Source organism: Dromiciops gliroides, chromosome 2, assembly GCF_019393635.1.
Source record: "Dromiciops gliroides isolate mDroGli1 chromosome 2, mDroGli1.pri, whole genome shotgun sequence".
Lineage (NCBI taxonomy): Eukaryota > Metazoa > Chordata > Mammalia > Microbiotheria > Microbiotheriidae > Dromiciops > Dromiciops gliroides.
This window is the reverse complement of record NC_057862.1, coordinates 54325773-54349143: the sequence shown is the minus strand read 5'-3', so window position 1 is coordinate 54349143 and position 23371 is coordinate 54325773. Positions and strand designations below refer to the sequence as shown.

Genomic DNA, 23371 nt, shown 5'->3' with positions numbered 1-23371 from the left:
GGCATCTATGTGGCCCAGTGAATAGAGCACAAGTCTTGGAGTTGGGAGGAACTGAGTTCACATGCAGCCTCAGACACTTACTAGCTGGCTGACCCTGGGCAAGTCACTTAACCTCTGTTTGTTTCCTCATCTGTAAAAGGGGACAATACTAGCACCCACCTCCCAGTTGTTGTGAGAATTAAATGAGATATTGTAAAGCACTTAGCACAGTTTCCATTTCCAGCACATAGTAAGCACTATATAACTGCTTGCTATTAGCTAATATTATTACAAAGGAATACAGCTCAATAGTTGTATTTATTTAATTTAGAATGGGATGCTGTGGGGGTTAATAGTCTCCTCACAAGAGCGCAAATACTGAATAATCAATGATGAAGTATTTTGTAGAATGGAACATTGTCCAAGTATTAGTTGGGACGAAATGGCCTCGGAAGCCCCTTTTCAGCTCTGAAAGTCTGGTTCTCCAGGGTCCCTTAAAGGCTTTGTAGATTTTGTTATAAGGGGAACCTCTAAATGAGCGTGCCTAGCTGTGAAGATGAGATATCAGGGGGATATGCTAGGGACACTTAAGAAGCAACATGTAAACACTGAGAATTTATTTTGAGAAGTGAAAACTGAGCTGTAAATTCTTCAGGAAAAAATTTTTATTGAAAAGACATTAAGATTTTTTTCCTTTAAAGTAAAAATCTCAATGTAAGATTAATGAAAGAACCCATTCTGCATGGACAAGTCTTATTCCAGTGAAAAATGTGATGCCAAAGTTAATCCTTTTCATTTGGATCGCCTTTCTTCAGAATTATTTAAATGATTAACTAACCTGGGCCACTTTAATGGAATTCTGCGTAGAACCACCAGCATGATATTCAACTTTGAACTTTTTTACAAGCTCTTCAAACCTGTTTAAAAAAAAACAAAAACAGAAGAAAAACTTGGATTAGGTTCCTTGAAATACCACACTGGAAATCTGGATAACAAATGAATACAATCGTGTCATAGTGGAAGCTGTTTTAGCACTAGTAGGCACGATATTATCATTCAATGACTTCAGAAAATGTATCAGACTTGACATAGTTGACCAAGAATTATAATGGGGCTTCAACACTGTAAACAGATTCCCAACGTAGGGAGATAATCAAAATGCCTTAAGTGTGTGTAGTTTGTACATGAATTTACTGCTTTCAGGGACCCGAAGATACACAAGGTTGGTTTTTATACCCACCATCTGACATCTAAAAATGAAGGTTTAGCGGGGATGAAGTACTTATTCAAGACCAAAATTAAGCAGTGAATGACTCTGTCAAAAGCAAGAATTATGAACCCCAATACAGTGCTCAAGAGCTGGAGTTCTCCCTGAGGGTCCCCAAGAGCATTTGAAGAGATCTTGCAAGGTCAAAATTATTTTCATAATAACATGAAGACATTTAAACTTCTAATATATTTAAGTGCCCATAGATAAAACCAAGCCAAACTAAATCTCTTTGACGGAGGCAAAATTTCTAAGAGTGTAAAGGGGACCTGAGACTAAAATTTGAGAAGTATTGCTCTAGAAAGAAAAGAAGAAGGATATGGACGGGAAAAGTGACACTGGATTTGGTGATGAGGTCTTTTATGACCTATTTAAGTAGATGTCTAAATTGCCAAGCAGTGAAAAGCTGGTTAGGAAACACAGCCAGGGAATACATACAGCCCCTTCCCGGTTTGGAGAGGGACAGAAGGAGGGAAAGAGGGACTGAGTTGCAAGCTCTAGGAGGTTTCTGCATATTTTTTAGCTATTGATATTTTAAAGCTATAAAACTACGGAAGTATCTTTGAGAGGCCAAAGGGACAGCTCAAGGACAGTGGGAGGGAACAAAGAAATATAAAATAAAGGGAATAATCAAGGAACCAGAAGTAATCCCTAGTAGGAGTGAAGCTGTTCCCTTTCACAAGGACAACAATCAGAACTTCACATGAAACTGGGGGAAAAGAATAGAGGCAGAAGACTTTTTTTTTTTTGAGGCAGACTACTGAAAGGATTAGAAATAGTTTCTAATGGATGACCTCAAACTTCCCAGTAAAGAGAGGAAGCTGTGTGTGGCTGGGGGAGAGTTATGGGCTTAAGGTAAAGGTTTAAAACAGCTGTTATGGAAATGGAACAGAAAGTCAGTAAGAGATATAGATCTATAGAGAATATAGACTGGACTTTAGCAAATACAAGGACACTATCTCCTTAGTATACGGCTTGCTAAATATCCTTTAGTTAAAACAGCTATAATTTAATAGATGCAACCTTACAGGCAGCCATATTGTGGAGAAAAAGCTGTGCTCAAAGTCAGAAAGACTTGGGTTCAAGTTCTGTGTTTAACTGCAGGGGTCTGCTCAGCTCACTCGGCCTGTGGGGCCCAGAATGACAACTAATCACAATTAGGAAGAGTTTCTGCACTGGCAATGCCTTCACTAAAAAGTCATGGACACAGACCAAAAGTAAAATGGAAAACAATGAATCAATATTTGTCGCTCAGTCCTTTTTCAGTCCTGTCCAACTCTTCATGGCCCCATTTGGGGTTTCCCTGGAAAAGATACTGGAGTGGTTTGCTATTTCCTTCTCTAGCTCATTTTACACATGAGGAATCTGAGGCATAGAGGGTTAAGTGACTTGCCCAAAGTCACACAGCTTTTAAGTGCCTGAGGCCAGATTTAACTCAGAAAATGAGCCTTCCTGACTCCAGGCCCAGCATTCTATCTGTTGCATCACCTACCTGCCCCAAAAATCTATAAAAAGGATAGACAAAAATTGGGGGTGGGCAAAAATATTTTAACTTTGAGGGTTTTACCAAAGATGAGACACAAAAGAATCTCACAAGCCCATCAAAATGAACGGTAAAAGTTAGAGTTTAAACATAAAAGAGCATAGAAAAAAATTCCATAGATGGACATTTATGATATACAAAAATGACACAAAGTGAAAGAACTAATTCATCATTGCTATGTACTTCCATTATTTCTTATTTCACCATGAGCAAGCCATCTACTTTGAGAACTCAAGTACCATTGATTCTTCAAGTACTTGGAATCAAATTCCTTCACTGATAAGCCATTCACACAAATTGTCTGGAAAGCCCACGAACTCACTTCTACTATTTATGGTTCGAATATATTTTCCCACAAGTATCATTTCAATATACACAATAAAGTAAGTGGTACAGACAAGATTCCTAAAACAGGAGACCTTCTTTCATCGCTATAGCCTGAGCTCCATCTATAACTACACTTTGTTTCTTTTCCTTTTAAAAAACTATGAAGTCCTAACCCTCATTAGAGACTTCAAATCTATGTCTTATATATGTAATGACCACGACAAAATCTGGAACTGCTAGAGTAGCACATGCTGCTTTTATAACATCACAAAGGTTTCCTAATGTCCAGGCAATAGTATCAAAACCTGTGAGAAGCCATTAAATGTTTCCTTGTTTCAAAACAATCATTATTCCAGCAACTTGCAATTCAGCGAATCAAGTTTCCTTTATATGAGAATGAAAAGAAAAACATAGGATTCTTTATCAATTTAGAGGTTTGGACATCTTGATACAGTCCTTTCAAGGATATGTAGGAGATTATTCCATTTTCATGATGACATGTGCCATAATTAGGCTATTCAAAATATGTCACTATTCTTTGCACACAATTTAAGTATGCTGAGAAAAAGTTCTTTCTTTTGAAATAAAGAAGAGTGCTTCTTTACAATTCTGAGGTACCCAGAAGAAGAGAAAATGGGATTTATCCACAAATCTTGATTGATTTTATTTCTGGGAAAAATGTAAAAGTGCCTCTTCTTGCTGCAGTACTTTCTAGGTATGCTAGGACAAATTTCTACTATTTCACAATGGAACTTTCCCAAATCATCTTAACCACCTGTTAAATCACAAACCAGCCTTGCTGACTACCCAATTTAGAATGTTTAAGTTTTGTTTTGAAGAAAGATTTCTTGCTATAGTTAAATAGTTAGGAATTATTGATAAAATCCATGATAGCTTGTGAACAAGCAAAGTAATGATTATAATTCTAATTTCTGATCCCTTCTATTTTTTAAACAAAATTTAATATGCTTAAATTTGACACAGCAAACAGCAATTAACTGCCTGGTTTAAATTCTGTCTTATTTTATTTTATTTTATTTTATTTGGGTGGGGCAAAGAGGGTTAAGTGACTTGCCCAGGGTCACACAGCTGGTAAGTGTCACGTGTCTGAGGCCGCATTTGACTCAGGACCTCCTGAATCCAGAATCGGTGCTTCATCCACTGTGCCACCTTACTGCCCCCTTTGTCTATATTGTTCTATATTAATCCATTCTAAGTTTAGTGCTACTGGCATCTAGAGAAAAGCTAGTCTAAGCATTTCTCTAATATTGTTTATTATTTTATAAATAAATATATAAATATATTACATGAAAAACTGATGTCTATTGTGTAGGTCCCAATGTTTTAGGAACAAAATTATTACATTCTTTAATTTGCAAGTCAGTCCAATTCCTATTATTTTATAGTGTATAAGAGTGAAAATTCTTGAATTTCATGTCATTTATATACTTATCTCTTAGCTCAACTCCTAATATCACAGTTAACCCAATATAAACTTTCAAAGTCAGAAAATGGCTTTTTGTCCTTTGTGATGAAGACAACTTCACATTTTTAAATATTCAAAAATGTTCTCATGCATTTTCCCATAAATAATATTATAGCAGAAACTTCTAGAACACTTATTGACTTCTATACATTTCTGTATAGAATCATTTGCAATATTTTCCAATAAGTCATTAATATGGAGTGCACAGCAAAAATTTTCAGTCTTCAATCCCCTAACTTGCAGTGCTAAAGAAGGATGAACACACCTTAAAAGCTGGTGCACACATACCTTAGCCAAATGGTGCTGAAAGTTGGATTATTAAAAAGGAAAACTGCTGGGTTCATAATGTCTAAAACTGGAAGGAAGCTTGGAAATGATCTAGCCTAACTTCATTTTAGAGAGGAGGAAATTCAGTCAAAAAGAAATAGGTTAAAACCATGTGCCAACGGTCACACCAAGTAAAAAGCAAAGCAGAGATTCAAAGCCAGGACTTCTGATTTAAAATATAATATACTTTTCCCCATTATTATCTCCTTTTCATGCTAATACTAAAATATTCATTAGTACTAAAATCCTGAACTGCGTAGGTGTCTCATTTCAAATATAAATAATTTTTAATTTAATCTACTAAAGAAATTTTTTCTCTTGTAATTGCTTCACATTTTTTAATCCCTCAACTACTACAACATAATATATTTTTTGAGATATACTAATGAAAATCACATTTTCTTCAATGGAAATGTGAAACTATGAATATAGATACTCCCCTTCCATCAACTTACAGCCTATCCACACCTTCTCCTCCATAGTGATTTCCATTCACTTCCATCCATAATTTCTCTACATGTGTTGGCAGTTTTTCGCTCTATCTTTATATGGGTAACAAAACAATACTAAAGCTGTTCATGTTATTTCTCACTCTTACTTTATCACCAGCCCATCTGATGTTCTAGTCATTTTACCAAATGGCATATTTTATATATCATCTTGTGTACAACACACTGTTGCAATATGCCTCACCTTATTTTATGCCGACCATGCATTTCACCATTGCCCTTTGTGTTAGCCACAATTTTGATCTTTCAAAGGACACTATTTGTCTATCAGAAAGCAACATAATACCAATATTACAGCCACAGACCGTTTAGAGCTAAATCATTTAATGGAGAACTTTCCACAACATCAAATAAGTTAACATAATACTAGACTAAGTTAACAATGACATTCTTGCTGGAGATGAAAGCCAACAAATTGGCAAAGATGACAAAAAATAGGAACAGTCAAGTTGGGAGTTTGTGAGAAAATATATACACTAATGCATTTTGCTGGAATTGTGAATCAGTACAACCGTATTGGAAAGAGATTTGAAATTATTCAACTAAAGTTATTAGAAAGTTGAAATCCACTGACTCATATTTATCTAGCAGGTATATGTGCAACAACAACCATTGTTATGAAACATGGAGCAAAATATAGCTCTTTTTGTAGAAGCATGGAAGTAGAAACAAAGCAGAGATCCAACCACCACAAAATAGCTAAAGAAACTGTGATATAGGAATGCAATAGAAGGTGACTATACCTTTAGAAATAACAAATATGATCAATACAGAAAAGCACGGAAAGACGTGAACTGGTGAAAAATGAAGAAGAGCCGAGAAAATCATATACGCAATAACAACAACAATATAAAAGTAAAGAAAAAAACTACCACAAAACAATAAAAATTAAATCTTACAAAGTTACAAAGAATAGGTGTGTCCCCAAATAAATTAAATGAGATGACAGTCCTAAGAGATGGAAGCGTCAATAGCACCTACAATCCAAGGTTGTCTTAAGGATCAAATGGAATAATATTTATTAAAGAAATCACTTAGCACGGTGAATAGCACACAGTCAGTATTTAATAAATATTTTTTATTTTCAGATTTTTTTCAATGTACTGACAATTCTTCCTGATTTTTGTTTTCTTTTGAAAAAACATCATTTGTTATATATGATGACTCCTAAAAAGGGAGAGAGAAAAGTAAGGGAAGTATTTTGGTGATAGAAAAACAAAATATATCCATAAAAATGTATAAAATTAAAAGAGGGGATGTAAAGAAAAATACTTAAAGAATATAAACAGAAAAAAAAGAACATAAGCACAAAATTTAAGGCAAACAAGCTGGACTATTTTCATTAATATGGGTGAAATGACAAAGTAAATTCTGTGTAATTATAGCCTAACTCGCTATATGATGTGCTTATTTGTTAAGTATTTAATTACAAATACCATGTGAGTGAACACAATAATTACTTTTTAAAAGCTCTTTAAAATATGGCACCAAGAGAATACTGTTGGTGGACCTGTGAATTGTCTGCCATTCTGAAAAACAAATTGGAACTATTCCACAAAAATTACTAAACTTTCCATACTCTTCATGACCCCATTTGGTAAAGATACTAGAGTGGTTTGCAGCATTTCCTTCTCCAGATCATTTTATGGATGAGAATACTAAAGCAAATGGTTAAATGAATTGCCCAGGGTCTCATAGCTAGTATGTGTCAAAGATCTGAACTGAAAAAAGATGAGTCTTCCTGACTCCAGACCCAGCACTATATCCATGTTATCACCTAGATGCCCAAAAGATAATAATGAGGGAGGGAGAGATCTTGAAAGGTGCTTAATAAAGGCTTATTGGACTATGGTAGAGAAAAGGCAGGGATTTGTCTTAGTTCTCCCACAGTCCCCTCCAAACAGATTTAAATAAAGCCTCAAAAGTAATTCTGGAGTGGCAGAACACACAAAAGTATGGAGTGAAACACTTTTTCAGCCTAAGACAACTTAGAAGGTCAGCAGGAAATGGGAAGAGAACGGAGCATAGTACAGCCCCACACCGCACCAGCACAGGCCTTACACCAGCAAACCAACAGCACGTCATGAGGGGGGACTGAATCTGCTGTAGCACCAGTGGCTTCTGGAGCTTTTGGTTCCCAGACATTAAGAGAGTATGTAACTGGTCAGTAGGAGATTACATAAGTCCCTTTATTGGCTTTGGCTATAAGACTCTTTTGTATTGCCCATACTCAAATCTGGGTGCAGCCCTGGGTTACAGTCCCAGGATGAAGAGAAGAACTAATACATTAGAGCTTGTGGCTACAGAGGAGTAGAGATCCTGGTCACAATGCCAAAGTAGAGAAGATCTGCTTTTGGTCACTCTTAGACTAGAACACAGGTAGGGAGTGTATTAAACACATCTCTCCTTATATCATACAACCTTGGAAGAAGTGAAAGCTTACAGATGTCCCAAACTAGCTCTGCAGCCCAAAAAAATCTGAAGCTTAGGACAGTACACCCTCCATCTTGGGAGCAGAGGTTAACTTTAATATAAAGCTAAAAGTCAAAAAATAGGCTGGAAAAATGAGTAAATAACAAAAAACAATCCTGACCATAGAAAGTTATGACGATGACAGGGAAGATCAAAACACAAACTCAGAAGATGACAACAAAGTTAAAACTGTTACATCTAAAGCCTCAAAGAAGAATGTGAATTGCCCTCAGGCCCAAAACAAATTCCCTGAAGAGCTCAAAAAAGGATATTTAAAATTAAATTTAAGAGAGAGGAAAAGCTGGGAAAAGAAATGATAATGATGCAAGAAAATTAAGAATAAAAGAATCAGGGCAGCTAGGTGGCACAGCGGATAAAGCCTGGCCTTGGAGTTCAGGAGGACCTGACTTCAAAATCCGGCCTCAAACACTTGAGACTTACCTAGCTGTGTGACCCAGGGCAAGTCACTTAACCCTCACTGCCCAGCAAAAAAAAGAATAAGGGAAACAAACAGCTTGGTAAAAGAAGGCACAAAGTGAAGAAAATTACACCTTAAAAAAAAAAGAATAGGCCAAATGGGAAAGGGGAACAAAAATCCAATAAAGAGAAGAACATCCTTAAAAAGCAAAATTGGCCAAATGAAAAAGAGGTACAAAAATTCAGTGAAGAAAAGACTACTTTAAAAAGGAGAATTGATCAAATAGAAAAGTAGGTAAAAAAGGTTCATGGAAGAAAAGTATTCCTTAAAAATAGAATTAAGGCAAGTAGAAGCTAATGACTTCATGAGCCTTAAGAAGCAATAAAACAAAATCAAAAGAATGGAAAAACAGAAGAAAATAATAAACTATGTCATTAAGAAAACTACCTTGAAAGCCATATTCAAAACAAAGCAGCTAGGGGGGTGCGGCTAACTGTGTGCAGTGGATAAAGCCACTGACCCTGGATTCAGGAGGACCTGAGTTCAAATTTGACCTCAGACATCTTACTAGTTGTGTGACACTACGGGCAAGTCACTTAACCTCCATTGCCCAGCCAAAAAAAAAGAGCCTATGCATCATCTTTTAAGACAGTATCAGGGGCAGCTAGATGGTGCCTTAGATAAAGCACCAGCCCCTGGATTTCAGGAGGACCTAATTTCAAATCAGGTTTCAGACACTAGATACTTTACTAGCTGTGTGACCCCAGGCAAGCACGAACCCTCATTGCCCCCCGCCCAAATGAATTCTAAGGAAAATTGCCCTGATATTTAGAACCAGGGGTAAAGTAGAAATTGAAAGCATGCAACAATCAATTCCTGAGAAGAGATCACCAAAATGAAAACACCCAAGAATACTATAACTAAATTCCAGAACTCCCACATCAAGGAGAAACATACTGCAAGCAGTCAGAAAGAAAGAAAGTAAAATTACTGTGGAGGCACAATTCAGGATAACACAATATTTAGCAGCTTTTGCATTAAAAGATCAGAAGGCTTGAATATGACATTCAAGAGGGCAAAGGCGAGTTAGAATTACAACCAAGTATCAAATACCCAGCAAAACTGAGTATACATAATATTTTGGGTGGGGGGTGGGGGTGGGGGTGTTGTGTTAGACAGTCAGTGAAAACAGAGGACTTTGAAGCATTCCTGATAAAAAGACCAGAGCTTGGGGCAGCTAGTTGGGGCAGGGATAGAGCACCAGCCCTGGATTCAGGGGGCTCTGAGTTCAAATCTGGCCTCAGACCACTTGACATTTACTAGCTTTGTGACCCTGGGCTAGTCACTTAATCCCAATTACCTCACAAAAAATAAAAAAGAAAGAAGAAAGAAAGAAAGGAAAAGACCAGAGCTCAATAGAAAATCTGACTTAGAATACAAGACCCAAGAGAATTATAAAAAAGGTAAATAGGAAAGAAAAATCTTAAGGAATTCAATAAGGTTAAACTACATGAAAGATATTTGGTAACTCTTAAGAACATTCACATTTTTAGGGCAATTAGGAGGAGTTTACATAGAGGGCTGGGGTATAAGTTGAATATGATAAAATGATATCTAGGGGCAGCTAGGTGGTGCAGTGGATAAAGCACTGGCCCTGGAGTCAGTAGGACCTGAGTTCAAATCCGTCTCAGACACTTAGCTGTGTAACCCTGGGCAAGTCACTTAACACCAATTTCCTCACCAAAAAAAAAAAAAAAAAAGATATCTAAAAAATAAAATAAATGATGAGGAATGAACTGGGAGAAGAGGTAAGGCAGAAGTAGAATAGGGAAATTTGTCTCACATGAGAGGCATGAAAGGGCTTTTACAGTGGAGGGGAAGATGGGGGGGGGGGTCAGGATATTCAGGAGCACTTGAATCTTACTCTCATCAGAAATGGCTCAAAGAGGGAATGACATAAACACTCAGTTACCCTCCAGGAAAGGGGGAAGAGAATGGGATAAGAAAAAGGGAGGGTGCACTGATAGGGAGGGTAGATGGGGAAAGATAGAAGTAATAAATTTTTGAGGACGGACAGGGTAAGAGGAGAAAGAGTGTAGGATAAACAGGATAAAAGGGAAATATACAGTAATCTTAACTGTGAAAAAAAAATTTAAAACAAGTAACTCTGATAAAAGCCTCATGTCTCAAATATATAGAGAACTGAGTCAAATTTATAAAAAGAAGAACCATTCCCTAATTGATAAATAGTCAAAGGTTAAGAACAGGCATTTGGAAGACAAAATAATCAAAAGCATTGCCAGTCACAGGGAAAAAATGCTCTAAGTCACTATTTATTAGAGAAATGGAAATTAAAATAATTTTTGAGGTAGCACCCCACACCTGTCAGATTGGCAAATATAAAAGAAAAGGAAAATAACAAATTTCAGAGGGGATTTGGGGAAATTGAGACACTAATGCATTGTTGGTGGAGTTATGAACTGATTCAACTATTCTAGAGGGCAACATGAAACTATGCTCAAATGGCTACACACACACATCCCCTTTGACTCAGCAATACGTCTACTAATTCTATAGCCCAAAGAGATTTAAAAAAAGAGGAAAGAGACCTATATGTACAAAAATATTTATAGCAGCACTTATAGTTGTGGCAAAAAACTGGAAAATGAGAGGATGTCATCAACTGGGGAATGGCAAAGAAAGTTGTGATATATGATTATGATGGAATACTATTGTACCATAAGAAATGATGAGCAGGATACTCTCAGAAAAACCTGGAAAGACATGAGCACAACCAGCAGAATAGCATACAGAGTAATAGCAACATTGTACAGTAATCAGCTGTGAATGATTTAGCTATTCTCAACAAAACAATCCAACACAATTCCAAAGGACTTATTATTAAAAAAAAATACTATCCATTTCCAGAGAAAGAACTGATTAGTCTGAATGCAGAATAAAGCATATTTTTTGTAAACTTTATTTGTCTTGGGTTGGTTTTTGTTTTGTTTTGGTGGGGTGGGGGTTCAACATGACCAATATGGAAATGTATTTTGTATGACTACACATGTATCAACTATAGAAAATTCCTTGCCTTGTCAATAAAGGGGAAGGTAAAAATGAAGGGAGAAAATATGGAACTCAAATTTCAAGAAACAAATGTCAAGAATTGTTTTAACATATAATTGGAAAATTTAAAATATTAAATTAAAAATTCAAAAATGTTTATTGATTGAAAATGTAGAAAAATGCCTTTTTGCTGAATTTCTTTTGCTGGACTATTCATGTTCATAAGAACTTTATTATTTTGTTTATTTTTTTAAATCAGTTGGAGAGCGGGGTTGGCAATTGGTGGGACAGACAATAAATGAATATAAAAATAAATCTTTTAAAATGTATTTTAATTTCTTCTCACTTATTTGTAAACAAAAATTTTTAACATTCACTTATTTTAATTTTTTTTTGTGGGGCAATGGGGGTTAAGTGACTTGCCCAGGGTCACACAGCTAGTGATCAGTGTCTGAAAACCAGATTTGAACTCAGGTCCTTCTGAATCCAGGGCTGGTGCTTTATCCACTGAGCCACCTAGCTGCCCCAACATTCACTTCTTAAAATGCTGATTCAAATTCTCTCACTCCTTCCCCTCCCTCACCCCCACTGAGAAGGCAAACAATTTGATATAAATTATACATGTGTAATCATGCAAAATATTTCCATTAGTCATGTTGCAAAACAAACACAGACCCCAAAAAACAATAATAATAAAGAAAGTAAGAAAAGTGTGTTTCAATTTGCATTCATACACTGTTGTTCTTTCTTTGGAGCACTGTGAGTCCTTCAGAATTTTCTTACATAATTGTACTGCTGAAAATAGCTAAGTCATTCACAGTTGATCATGATACAATATTGCTGTTACTGTGTACAATGTTGTCCTGGTTCTGTTCATTTGATGAGATGGGATTTGATGGCCTCTAAAGTTCCATCAAGCTCTGGGAAGGACTTCTCTGAGGAGAGAACTATGTACACTGGGTAGAGATTACAAAGAGGTACATTTTGGTTTGATGTCAGGAAAAACTTAACAATCAGCAATGCCTAAAAGTAGAATGAACTGCATTGGGAGGAGGTAGGGTCCACCTCAATCTCCAAGAAGAGACTCCTTAAAGCAAGGGTTATTATTAATGGCCTCCACCCCTTTCCAAGTGTTTTGGTGTTTTAAAAAAAATTTTTAAACTACATTTTAAGTTCTGAACTGTCTTCCTCCTTCTGTCCCTAATCTGAACTAGAGAAGGCACTGTTTGAAGTGTGTGTACATGTCTGCCTGTGCAAAACCATACAATTCATACATACTTCTATTTATCAGTTCTTTCTTTGGAGGTGAATAGCATCTTCCTTCATAGGTCCTTTATAGCCAATTTGGGTATTTATAACACTGAGAATAACTTAGTTGCTTACACTTTTTCTTCAAACAATATTGCTGCTACTATATACAAGTTCTCTTGGTTCTATTCATTTCACTTTTCATTATTTCATGAAAGTCTTTCTATGTTTTTCTAGAATGAACCTGTTCATCATTTCTTAGAGCACAGTAGTATTCCATCACAAGAATGTATCACAACTTGTTTAGCTCAGGGCTAAACTTTTTCCACTCATGACTCCTTTTTGCCCAAGAAGTTTTTAGGTGACCCCAGGTATATATAACCAATATAAATAACCTTTTACTGCTGCCAAATTTTTCACATCCCCCATATTCAGTTACATAACCTCATATGGGGGTGCAACCCTGCAGTTCAAGAAGCATTGGTTTGGCCATTATCTAATTAACAGACATCCCCTCAAATTCCAGTTCTTTGCCACCACAAAGAAAAGAGGCTAGAAATATTTTAGAATATAAAGGTTCTTTTCTCTTCTCCCTGATCATCTTGGAAAACAGACCTAATAGTTGTCAAAGGGGAAAAACACCTTGACAATTTACTGTATATATGGATCAGAGACTACTGAAGACTCAAAGGGGATTCTGAGTTTGCTAACCTAAATTACTGTGATGGAAGATGGCAACAAGTATAGGAAAGTTAAGAAAAGAAATGGGCTAAGGAGCAGTAGATGAGTTCTGCACAGAACTCAAGATGTCTATGGGTTATTTGTTTGAAATGTTCAATGAGAAGTTGGAGATACCAGCTAGACAGATAGAACTCAGGAGGGAGACTAGGGCTAGATACAAATATTTGGGAGTTATCTGCATAAAGATGAGTATTAAATCCATGTCAGCTGATAAAGGAAAGAAGAGAGAAGGGGAGAGGATAAAGCAAAGAAGAAAAAAGAGAGATGGGGAAGGGAGAGAGTCACAGATGGATAGGGGAAAGTTAGAAGACGGGATATGGACCTTGATGGTACAGAGAAGGAGACAGGTGAAGTAGTCATTTAGGTAGGTGAAAACGCAAGAAAAAATAATGTTATAAAAACTTGCAGAGGAGAGAAGAATCCAAGAGAAGAGGTGTGGGGGTGGTCTGCAATGTCCAGTCCTGCAGAGGATACAAGAAGGATGAGACTTGAGAAAAAGCCTTAGGATGTGGCAATGAGGGGATAGGGACGGCAGATTCAGGTGAGGAATGAGAATGTAAACCAGACTGGAAGTGGCTGAAAAGTATGTGAGAATTGCAGGGGGTGGGGGTGGGGGTGGGGGTGTAGAATAAGTGCAGGCAGCTTTTTATAGCCTTAATAGAAAGACATATACACATACTTGTTGCTAAGCATTTCAAATATGTAAAAGGCAGGCTGTCACCCCTAATGAGGTGTCACTTTAATCTGTCAATTTCTACAACTTTCTTTGTAGCCACTAGCACCTTTGCCACATAATCCATTCAGTTAAATAAATTCATATTCTGATTTTATCTATCTAGGAAAGGGAAAGAATAGATATGAGAATGTTTATTTCTGTAATGCATTTTAGTTAATGTATGAATACTTGCCATAGTACACTATCCCTGGGAAGGCAATTAAGAAAAAAAGAACAAAATTACCCCACCTGCTTTTCCCAGATATCTACACTACTAATTATCTACCTTGTTGATGTCAGACAATTTACCTCAATTGATGGCAAGTAGCTTAGCTTAAAAAGGAGGGAAAATATTAGTAAAAATAAATTTCTTGACAGCTGCTTCTAATGAGAAGCAAAAAAAAAACAAAAAACAAAAAACAAAACAAAAAAACAAAAACCCCCCCCACACACAAAAAAACCCGAGCCAATAATTTTGAAGAAATCCTCAAAAAGTATTCACTTACATTTTTAATCTATCCAGACACTATTCTCAGGCACAGGATCCTAAGGTGGTATGCTGCTTTTAAGTCTGCAGTGGATATAAATATGAGCAGCAAGAAAACTAAAAATAACACCTTCAACCAGGCAGGTTATCAATTAGCAGAACTATTCTAAGATCACCTAAATTAGTATAAATTTATTATGTGATTATATTTAAAGAAAAATCAATTCTTTTCTGAGGAGTGAAAGAAATGCAACAAATAAAAAGAGTATGTTCTGTAACAATAACAAAACATTCATAAAGTTATGGTAGAATTTTAGAGTGGGAAAGAACTGTGGAAATCATGAAGTTCAAGTCCTTCATTTTTAATCTGTTAAAACTAGGGACCAGTGACAAATGATTTGTCAACAGTCACACAAGCAAATGTGTCAGGATCGGGGTTTAAGAACCTAGGTCTTTGGAATCTTAGCCTTGCTTTTTATTTTCCCTTAAAAAAGGAATGCCTGATAAGTACTGAGTTTTCTCAGATAATGAAGCATTTATAAAAACAGAGTAATGATTTACATTTACCTTTATTCGAGAAAGTAGTTACTAGATGATTGCTGTCATACAGACAAGTCAGTCCAAGAAAAATATTTTTTGAAACATTCAAAATTACCCTGTACGGGGAAGTCCACAAGGTTGATACAATCTGGAGGCAGAGTCCCAGAATTTGAGATTTTGAAGGAACCACAGTGGCCATCTAGCTCAACACATACTTTTTGTAACATATTCTTTGTACTTAAAGACCTCCAAGAGAGACGAATCTACCAACCTTCAAAGTGGCACACTCCAGTTCTGACTAGGTCTGATTATGAAGAGTTTTGTTGTTGTTTTTTTTCCTGACACCCAACCAAAATTCATCTCATTACAACTTTCACCCAACAACTTTCACCCAGTGCCCCTGTCTCCCTCAGTGTTCTAAGGCTGATTAGAACAAATCTAATCTCTCCTTTACATAACAGGCCTTTAAATAAATACCTGAAGGCAACCATTAGGTCTGCCCCCTTTATATGCATTTCCTTTTCTACATGCTAAAATTCCCCAATTCCTTCAATGGGTCTTCAAATGCCATGCAATGAAGGCCCTTTACCATCCTGGTGGGCCACCTGTGGACATTCTCAAACTTTTCATTGTCTTTCTTAAAGTAAAGTTACTAAAGTTTAAATTAAAGATGCTGAACACAATAACACAGATGAGGTCTGAGGAAAGCAAAGCATGATGGGATCCTTCCCTCCTAAAGTAGCTGAGGACTCCTCAGCTACCCCATCAGATTGACTCTGAAATCTATTTAAAACCTCTAGATCCTTTTTTCAGAACTGCTGCCTAACCACAGCCCACTCATCTTACGCTTAGGAAGTTGATTCTTTGATCCTCAAGTTCCTACTGAATTAACATGAGTGATTATTGAATTTTATATTAACAGATTTAATTCGATACTGTAGCTGTTCAACTTTTCTGGATCTTAGGTCTTCCAATGTGTTTGGTGGCCTTTCAGCTTGGTAGCATCCACAAAATAGATGATCATGCCACTTGTGTCTTTAACCAACTCATGGATAACAACGGTGGACAGTATATGGATAAGTGGGGAATCCAAGTCACTCCACTGGACACCACGGAGACACTGAGCCATTAACAAACAACTGCTTTTTGAGTTTGGCCTTCTGAACAATCCAGCTGACTAGGTTATCAGTTAGTCCCTATCTCTACATCTTTTCCATGGGAATAATCATAAACTTTATCAAAAGCCTTTCCAAAATCCAGGTAAACTATATTCACAATATTCCCCCTATCGACTACTTTAGAAATACTGTCCAAAGAGGTGAATGTGGCATAGTATGATCTGTTTTTGATAAGGCCATGCTGGCTCTTTAGAATCACCATTTTCCTATATAAATATATGCCAGACATTTCTTTAATGATTTGTCTTAAAATATGAATAATAAGGATAGCTGGTATTTACATAATGCATTATGGTTTTCAAATAATATCCCAACCAATCCTCACCAGTCTTAGAAAATAGATAGTATTATCTCCATTTTACAAATGAAGAAACTAAAGCAGGTAGAAGACTTCCCCAGAATCCGCCAACTAATAAGTATCTAAAGCAGGATTTGAACTTAAATCTTTCTGAATCCAGGACAGCTAAGTAGCATAGTAGATAGACTGCATAGCCTGGAGTCAGGAATACCTGAGTTCAAAACCAGCCTCAGTTACTTAACAGATGTATGACCCTGGGCCAGTGATTTAACCATGTGTTCCTCAGTTTCCCGGGAAAAAATGTCCACTATTCCAGTATCTTTGTCAAGAAAACACCAAATAAGGTCACAAACACTCAGACATGACTGAAACAAATCGACAACAACTTTCTGTCTTCAGGTCCAATATTCTATCCCATGCACATTTTTAACTGCCTAAAACATCCCCAGGAATTGAAGGTAAACCTAGAGTCTGTAGGATCTGATTTTCTTTTTGAAAACTAAGACCTCTCCCATTTTCCATGCCTTTTCAGATATCATTTATACTGGACAATAATTGTATCTTCCATGTCTTTCAGGACTGGAGGATATAGTTCATCAGGGACAGTGATTTAAATATATCAAGTATAACCAGATACTCTCTTACTATCTCCTTTCTCATTTTTAATATCAGTCATTTTGAGTATAAAGGGTCATTCTCATTTGCAGAGAACCAGAAGCAAAACTGAAATTGAGCAGATTTGCCTCCTCTTTGTTGTGAATTCTCTTCTTTCTATCCATCCCAAGCAAAGGAACTGTAACTTCTGTAATCCCATTGTCCCAATATGGCTTTTAAAAAAACCCTTCATGAGGCTTTCATTCTGAACACTTTTGAGATGACCATGCCTCTCTTATTTTCATTCCCTGTGAACTGGCCTTGCTTTTGTCTTTTGAAATTTCTTTTTAAAAATCTCAGTTGATTGGTGAATTCCCTGTGTATCCACCCTGATCTCATATTCATCATTCATACCTCTGAATCAGACTTGTGATCTGTTTCCCAATCATCCCATCAATTGCCTTTCAGTAGAGGAAGTCTGTAGAATACTACAATAACACCATTTTTGTTTCTTCCTCCAATGACCTATATCCAAATGTGCACCATAATGCTTTCCATCCTGGTTCCTGGATTGCTTTGCATGAGTATATCTATTCATATACAAAGCTACCCATATCAAGAATCAATGATCCAGGAGCAGCTAGGTGGTGCAGTGGATAGAGCACCAGCCCTGGAGTCAGGAGTACCTGAGTTGAAATCCGGCCTCAGACACTTAACACTTACTAGCTGTGTGACCCTGGGCAAGTCATTTAACCCCAATTGCCTCACTAAAAAAAAAGAATCAATGATCCAGTCACTGGTTTCATCTCAGTGATACCTATCAGAGGTCAATTTTCCTCCTAAGCCCATATACCTTTGCCCTCCAAATAAGGAAGCAGCAGCTCTTTTCTACACAGTTTGTTTCCATACAGCTCACTAAAAGTAATACTTAACTGAGGCTAAAACCAAAACTGGGCTATCCAACAAGTATTAATTACTCATTATTATTCAAATCACTAAGTGTAAGAATTTTTTTAAATAATAAAATTTTAAATTAAAGATCTCAAAACTTCATAGGAATTGCATGTGGTAAAATTTCTTTTCAAGACAAAAAATATCACTACCTCAAAACTAAAAAAAAAAATTCTGTCTAGTACAGCCCTATTAACAAACACATTTTCTTTTTTTTGTTTTTTTTTTGGGGGGGGGGGAGCAATGAGGGTTAAGTGATGTGTCCAGAGTCACACAGCTAGTAAGTGTCAAGTGTCTGAGGCAAGATTCGAACCCAGGTCTTCCTGAATCTAGGGCCAGTGCTTTTATCCACTGCGCCACCTAGCTGCCTCAACAAATACATGTTCAACCATGAGATAAAGGAAAAGTAACAAATGAACTTCCCTTAAAATAAAAGAGTTCTGAGTACTACTTGTCAAGGGCTAAACTGCTCATTGAAATTAATGCCACAGACTAACTCTTAACATGAGATACATTTTAAAAGAACCTTAATTGCATTAACCATCATATGGACTAATTAAGGTTATTAAGAAGAACACTGATGAGTAGTGTAATGTGCCAAACTAAAGAGGAATGATGGTAGATTTGTTGTTTGCCATTCAAATACACTGTACAGTTCATACTGCTTCCTATCACTGTTTCATGTTACAGAGTGAGGAAAGAAAGATCAGGGCTTCTTCAGTGAGTTTGAAAACATTAGCAATGGATATACAAGAATACAAATCTTAACCAAAATCCCATGGAATCAATGTTTGCCCAGTTCAGAAAGCTAAACATTATCTGCCAGTCACGCTACATGAAAGTAAATAAGAACTGCTTATAAAGTGAGGATAAAAAACACAAATGCATTTTTAGGAGGGAAGGATAAGGATAATAATAATGGACCACAGAAACAACAACAACATTATGGCAGCCCATGTGCTGGAGATTAATAAACCCAAGTGTTAAGTAATCTGCAGGGGTCAAAAAGAGAAAATACATATAGGACACTTAGTGCTCCCTGTGACAAGTCAGTTTGCTCCCTAGCTTTCAAAACCAATCTTTATGAACCTTATATAAATTATCCAATTCCTGACAATACTCAGTCATCTGGCACAAAAATAATGAAAGGAAAATGTAAATAAATGAGGATATCCTTAGGGAAATTTATTAACCAATTCTGAAAATAAGAGCTGCTTTCATTTTCTTACATACCTAAAAGACAATTCAAGTAACTAAACAGATTGTCATTTTCTTCTGCCTTTGAAAATTAAATTGATTTAATTTCTTGATAAGCATATCAAACTGCTCATCTTGAGCAATTATATCACATTAAGTACATGGTCAATATTAACAGAATCAAAGAGAATTTTTTATTTCTGACCCTCAGAGACAGATTTTTTTGGATTTTCTAATAGAAAGCTGTCCTGGCTCCTACTGTACTCTACATATATTGGAGAATGGACTAGACTTTGATTTCATTGGTTTTTAAAGGACTCTTTATGAGGAAAGAGTTTTCATAACCAGTACTGTCCAGTACCTTCTCTTCAACTTATAATCTTAGAATGAGACCTGAGACACTGAGAATTTAAGTGACTTTTGCAGATCACCACCAATATATACCAGACATGGTACTTGAATACTGGTCTTTGTGATTCCCGAAGCCATTCATCTACCACACCATGGTACCTCTCAATCTACTGAGATTATAATATGAGAACAGTGGCATATCTTTTCAGGTCTGCCTTGCTCCTATTTGAATCTCTAGTACTTAGCACAGTGCCTGATAAAAAGCAAGTGCATTCCTTCATTTCATTTACTCAATATATCTATAGCTTTTCCTTTTCTGAGCAGAGAAGGGGGGGAGTCACTGAGGCTAGCGCCATATACCAGTGGCATGATAGGTAATCAGTGGAACCAGAGAGCCCAAGAGCCCAGACACTACACACCAAACTAGCAAACGTGAAATAAGATATAAGGGTTACTTATGAAAGTCCTAAACCTTTTTTTAAACTAAGTTTTGGAGTAATTTAGCCCTATCTTTCTTATCCATCTTTATCATATTTATAACCTTTCATTGTTGAAGTACCCTATATCTTTAAAGCAGTTTACTTTTTCTGCATCTGTTTGTCACTCTCTCTCCTAGATATAATAACATGACATAAATATGTTAATAAAATCAATGTCAGGGCAGCTATGGTGGCAGTGGATAAAGCACTGGCCTGGATTCAGGAGGACTTGAGTTCAAATCTGGCCTTAGACACTTGACACCTTACTAGCTAGTGTGACCCTGGGCAACTCACATAACCCTTACTGCCCCACCCAAAATAAAATAAAATATAATGATAATAATAATCATCATCAAATGTCTACAGAGACCCTACTCTCAATCTTCAAGGTAACATAAAAGTGAATCCATGTTTTTTAGTCCAAGCAGTGCATAAGCACTAGCAGTACAGTATTACAACAAATGAAACAAGTGAGCAATTTCAGGTATGGATATTTTTATTACTGTTTGCATGCTTCAATGTTTATTTTTTTCAATGGCTACCTAGCCATTGGGAATAAAGAAAAATATTTTTTCAAAAGTTGGCTGATCACAAAACAATGAAATGCACTCAAAGAGACTCCAAGCCTGCCAAGAAAATCTAGCTAAATTGGATTATTCCACAAACATTTGCAAGGGAAAACAACAACAACAAACCAACAACCAGATTTGAAGATAAAACCAAAATAACTCAAAAGGGATTTATCTGATGTACTCATTTTTCTACAGTGATCTCTTCTCACTAGCAACGATAGTGAAATAATCACATTTGAACACAACATCTAAGTATTCATTGAATTAAATGAAGAAGTGGCAGTCCCTGGCACCTAAGAAGAAGAGACTAGCAAGAATAGCCAAACCAAATCAGAAACATCAACAAATTCATGAAGGGAAGGAGCAGAAGAAAGACCAACACAAATTGGTCAGACAAGAAATGATTTGAAGACACTAAATAAGAAGAAATGACATTTTTGTTAAAAGGATAAAGGGAGAAGGCTAGAGAAAACAAATCGAAACAAAACCACAGAGGAGAAGATACCAAACCATGTGCCTATTTTCTCATCTCTTGAAATTTTTGAGACTTCTCCCTTCATGCCTCAATAGTGATCTTGAAGAAAGTGCAAGAAGGGAAGCAGGACATGTATCCATAGGCAATTTTCGACAGCAGAGACATCTTTATGTTCCCAAACTGACTGTGAGAGGTAAAGAATATAAAATTCTACAGTGTATTTTTTGTTGATTTCTTTAAAAGAATTTGAACAAAACAGAACTCTGAAGACTCTCCTCAAACTAATACTCTCATATACATACAATAAAATTATAAGAGATTTTTTTATAACATTTGAAACTTCGAAAAATCTTGTTCAATAATCTGAGCACTGACATTAAACATGTTCACCTGAGCTGTTTGGCCTTTTCAAGGAAGATATGCTGTAGAGTTCAAAGCAAAAGGGTTCACTATTGATAACGATGGTCCATTCAAAGATTACAACATACTAACAACATTGAACTTGGGAAATTATAAATCCTAGCCAGGGAAATCCTTGGCAAATACATAGAAAAATACTTGGCTATACTAAAACAGTAAAAGAGAGGCACACCAGATAAACAGCACACAGAGTTGACACTGAAGATGGACAAAGAACCAAGCCCCAAAATGAGTTTTCAGAAGAGCTTTAAATTAATTCAATAAGCATTTTATGAAGCAGCTAATCAGACAATGCTTGAGGTGTCAGGGACACAAAATAACACCACCACCACCACCAACAACAACACACAGTTCCTGTCCTGAGGTGAGGCAACATGAACAGTTAGGTTACATTAACTGTATAAAATACAGTTAATGTAACCTGATGCTAAGGATTCTCCATGGTTCTGGGTTCACAAAGACCAAGGATACTCTTGGAAGTTGACCAAAAAAGGAATTTTTTTTTTTCATCTGGAGTTACTGACTACACTTGGGAGTTTATTCCAAAAAAACCTCCACCAAATATAAACTATTATGGGTAACAATGTACTTAGTGTGTATAAAATAGCTCAATGTAACAAATTAATATCTACTTTAGGACAGGGATTATTTCATTACACAGAAAATGTAGAAGATGCAAAGTATTCCCCGAAAGCTGTAAGTAGTCAGGAAATGGAAGGAAAGAAAAGAGAAAGAACAAACATTTCCCCTCACAAGGAACTAAACTAATAAACATTATTAGGATTCTACTCTGATATTTCAGTGAATCCTTGGTTCTTCCATATAATCTTTACATACCCTATCCAAAATTCATTACTTCCTCTTAGGGTTTGTACTACCCCCTCCTGAAGCCAAATATATGTTGGAATTGGTAGGCAGGCAACCACATTCCCTTCAGATCTGCACTGACCAAATAATTCCACTGTAATATCAGCGGATGTGCCATGGGTCTAGATCTGCTATTTCACCTCTCCCTCACATCATGTGCCTTTGGGACAGAGGGGTGGCCCATATAAAAGCGTGATCTCCTTTCTCTAAGAAATATGATGCTTAGGAAATCTCCTTCTCTGTCTAGAGGACTCTGTCACCAAATCCTCATGCTTGGGGTTGATCTCAGGAAAAACTTCCAAAGGTGGTGATGCCTAAGAAAATTCCTTTCATCTGTCAGATTAAGCTGCTTAAAAAGTTTAAAGGGGGGGGGGGCAGCTAGATGGTGCAGTGGATAGAGCACCGGCCCTGGAGTCAGGAGGACCTGGGTTCAAATCCAGCCTCAGACAATTAACACTTACTAGCTGTGTGACCCTGGGCAAGTCACTTAACCCCAATTGCCTCAACAACAACAAAAAGTTAAAAAAAAAATTCTCCTCTATAGAAGTTGGATGTAGGAAAACAGTAATCACTGATTCCTCTCTTAGATAAAGAGGGCATGTACATGTCTGCTCCTGCCATGTGCTAGCTTCCTTGCCTCAAACAATATATACCCATCTCTTTACTCCTTGAATTTTCATTGGCTATTCCTCACGTATGGAATGTTCCTCCTCATCTTTGCTTCCTTGCTTTCTTAAAGTCCTGGTTTAAATGCCACCTTCTACAGGAAGACTTTCCACATCCCTATTAATTCAGAGCACAAAGTAAGGACTTAAGAAATGGTCATTCATATTCTCTCCCTTTCTATCTGTATAAATCTCT

The 23371-nt window shown here is 36.6% G+C and overlaps 1 protein-coding gene across 2 annotated transcripts in view; it reads right to left on the bottom strand.

The window, feature by feature from the left end:
- Window positions 1-23371, bottom strand: part of ADK (adenosine kinase) — a 608024-nt gene that overhangs the window by 389569 nt on the left and 195084 nt on the right. For both annotated transcript variants that reach the window (XM_043984755.1, XM_043984756.1), the window contains exon 4: window positions 818-896. In XM_043984755.1, coding sequence (XP_043840690.1) covers window positions 818-896 — 79 coding nt within the window. The remainder of the gene's footprint in view (window positions 1-817; window positions 897-23371) is intronic.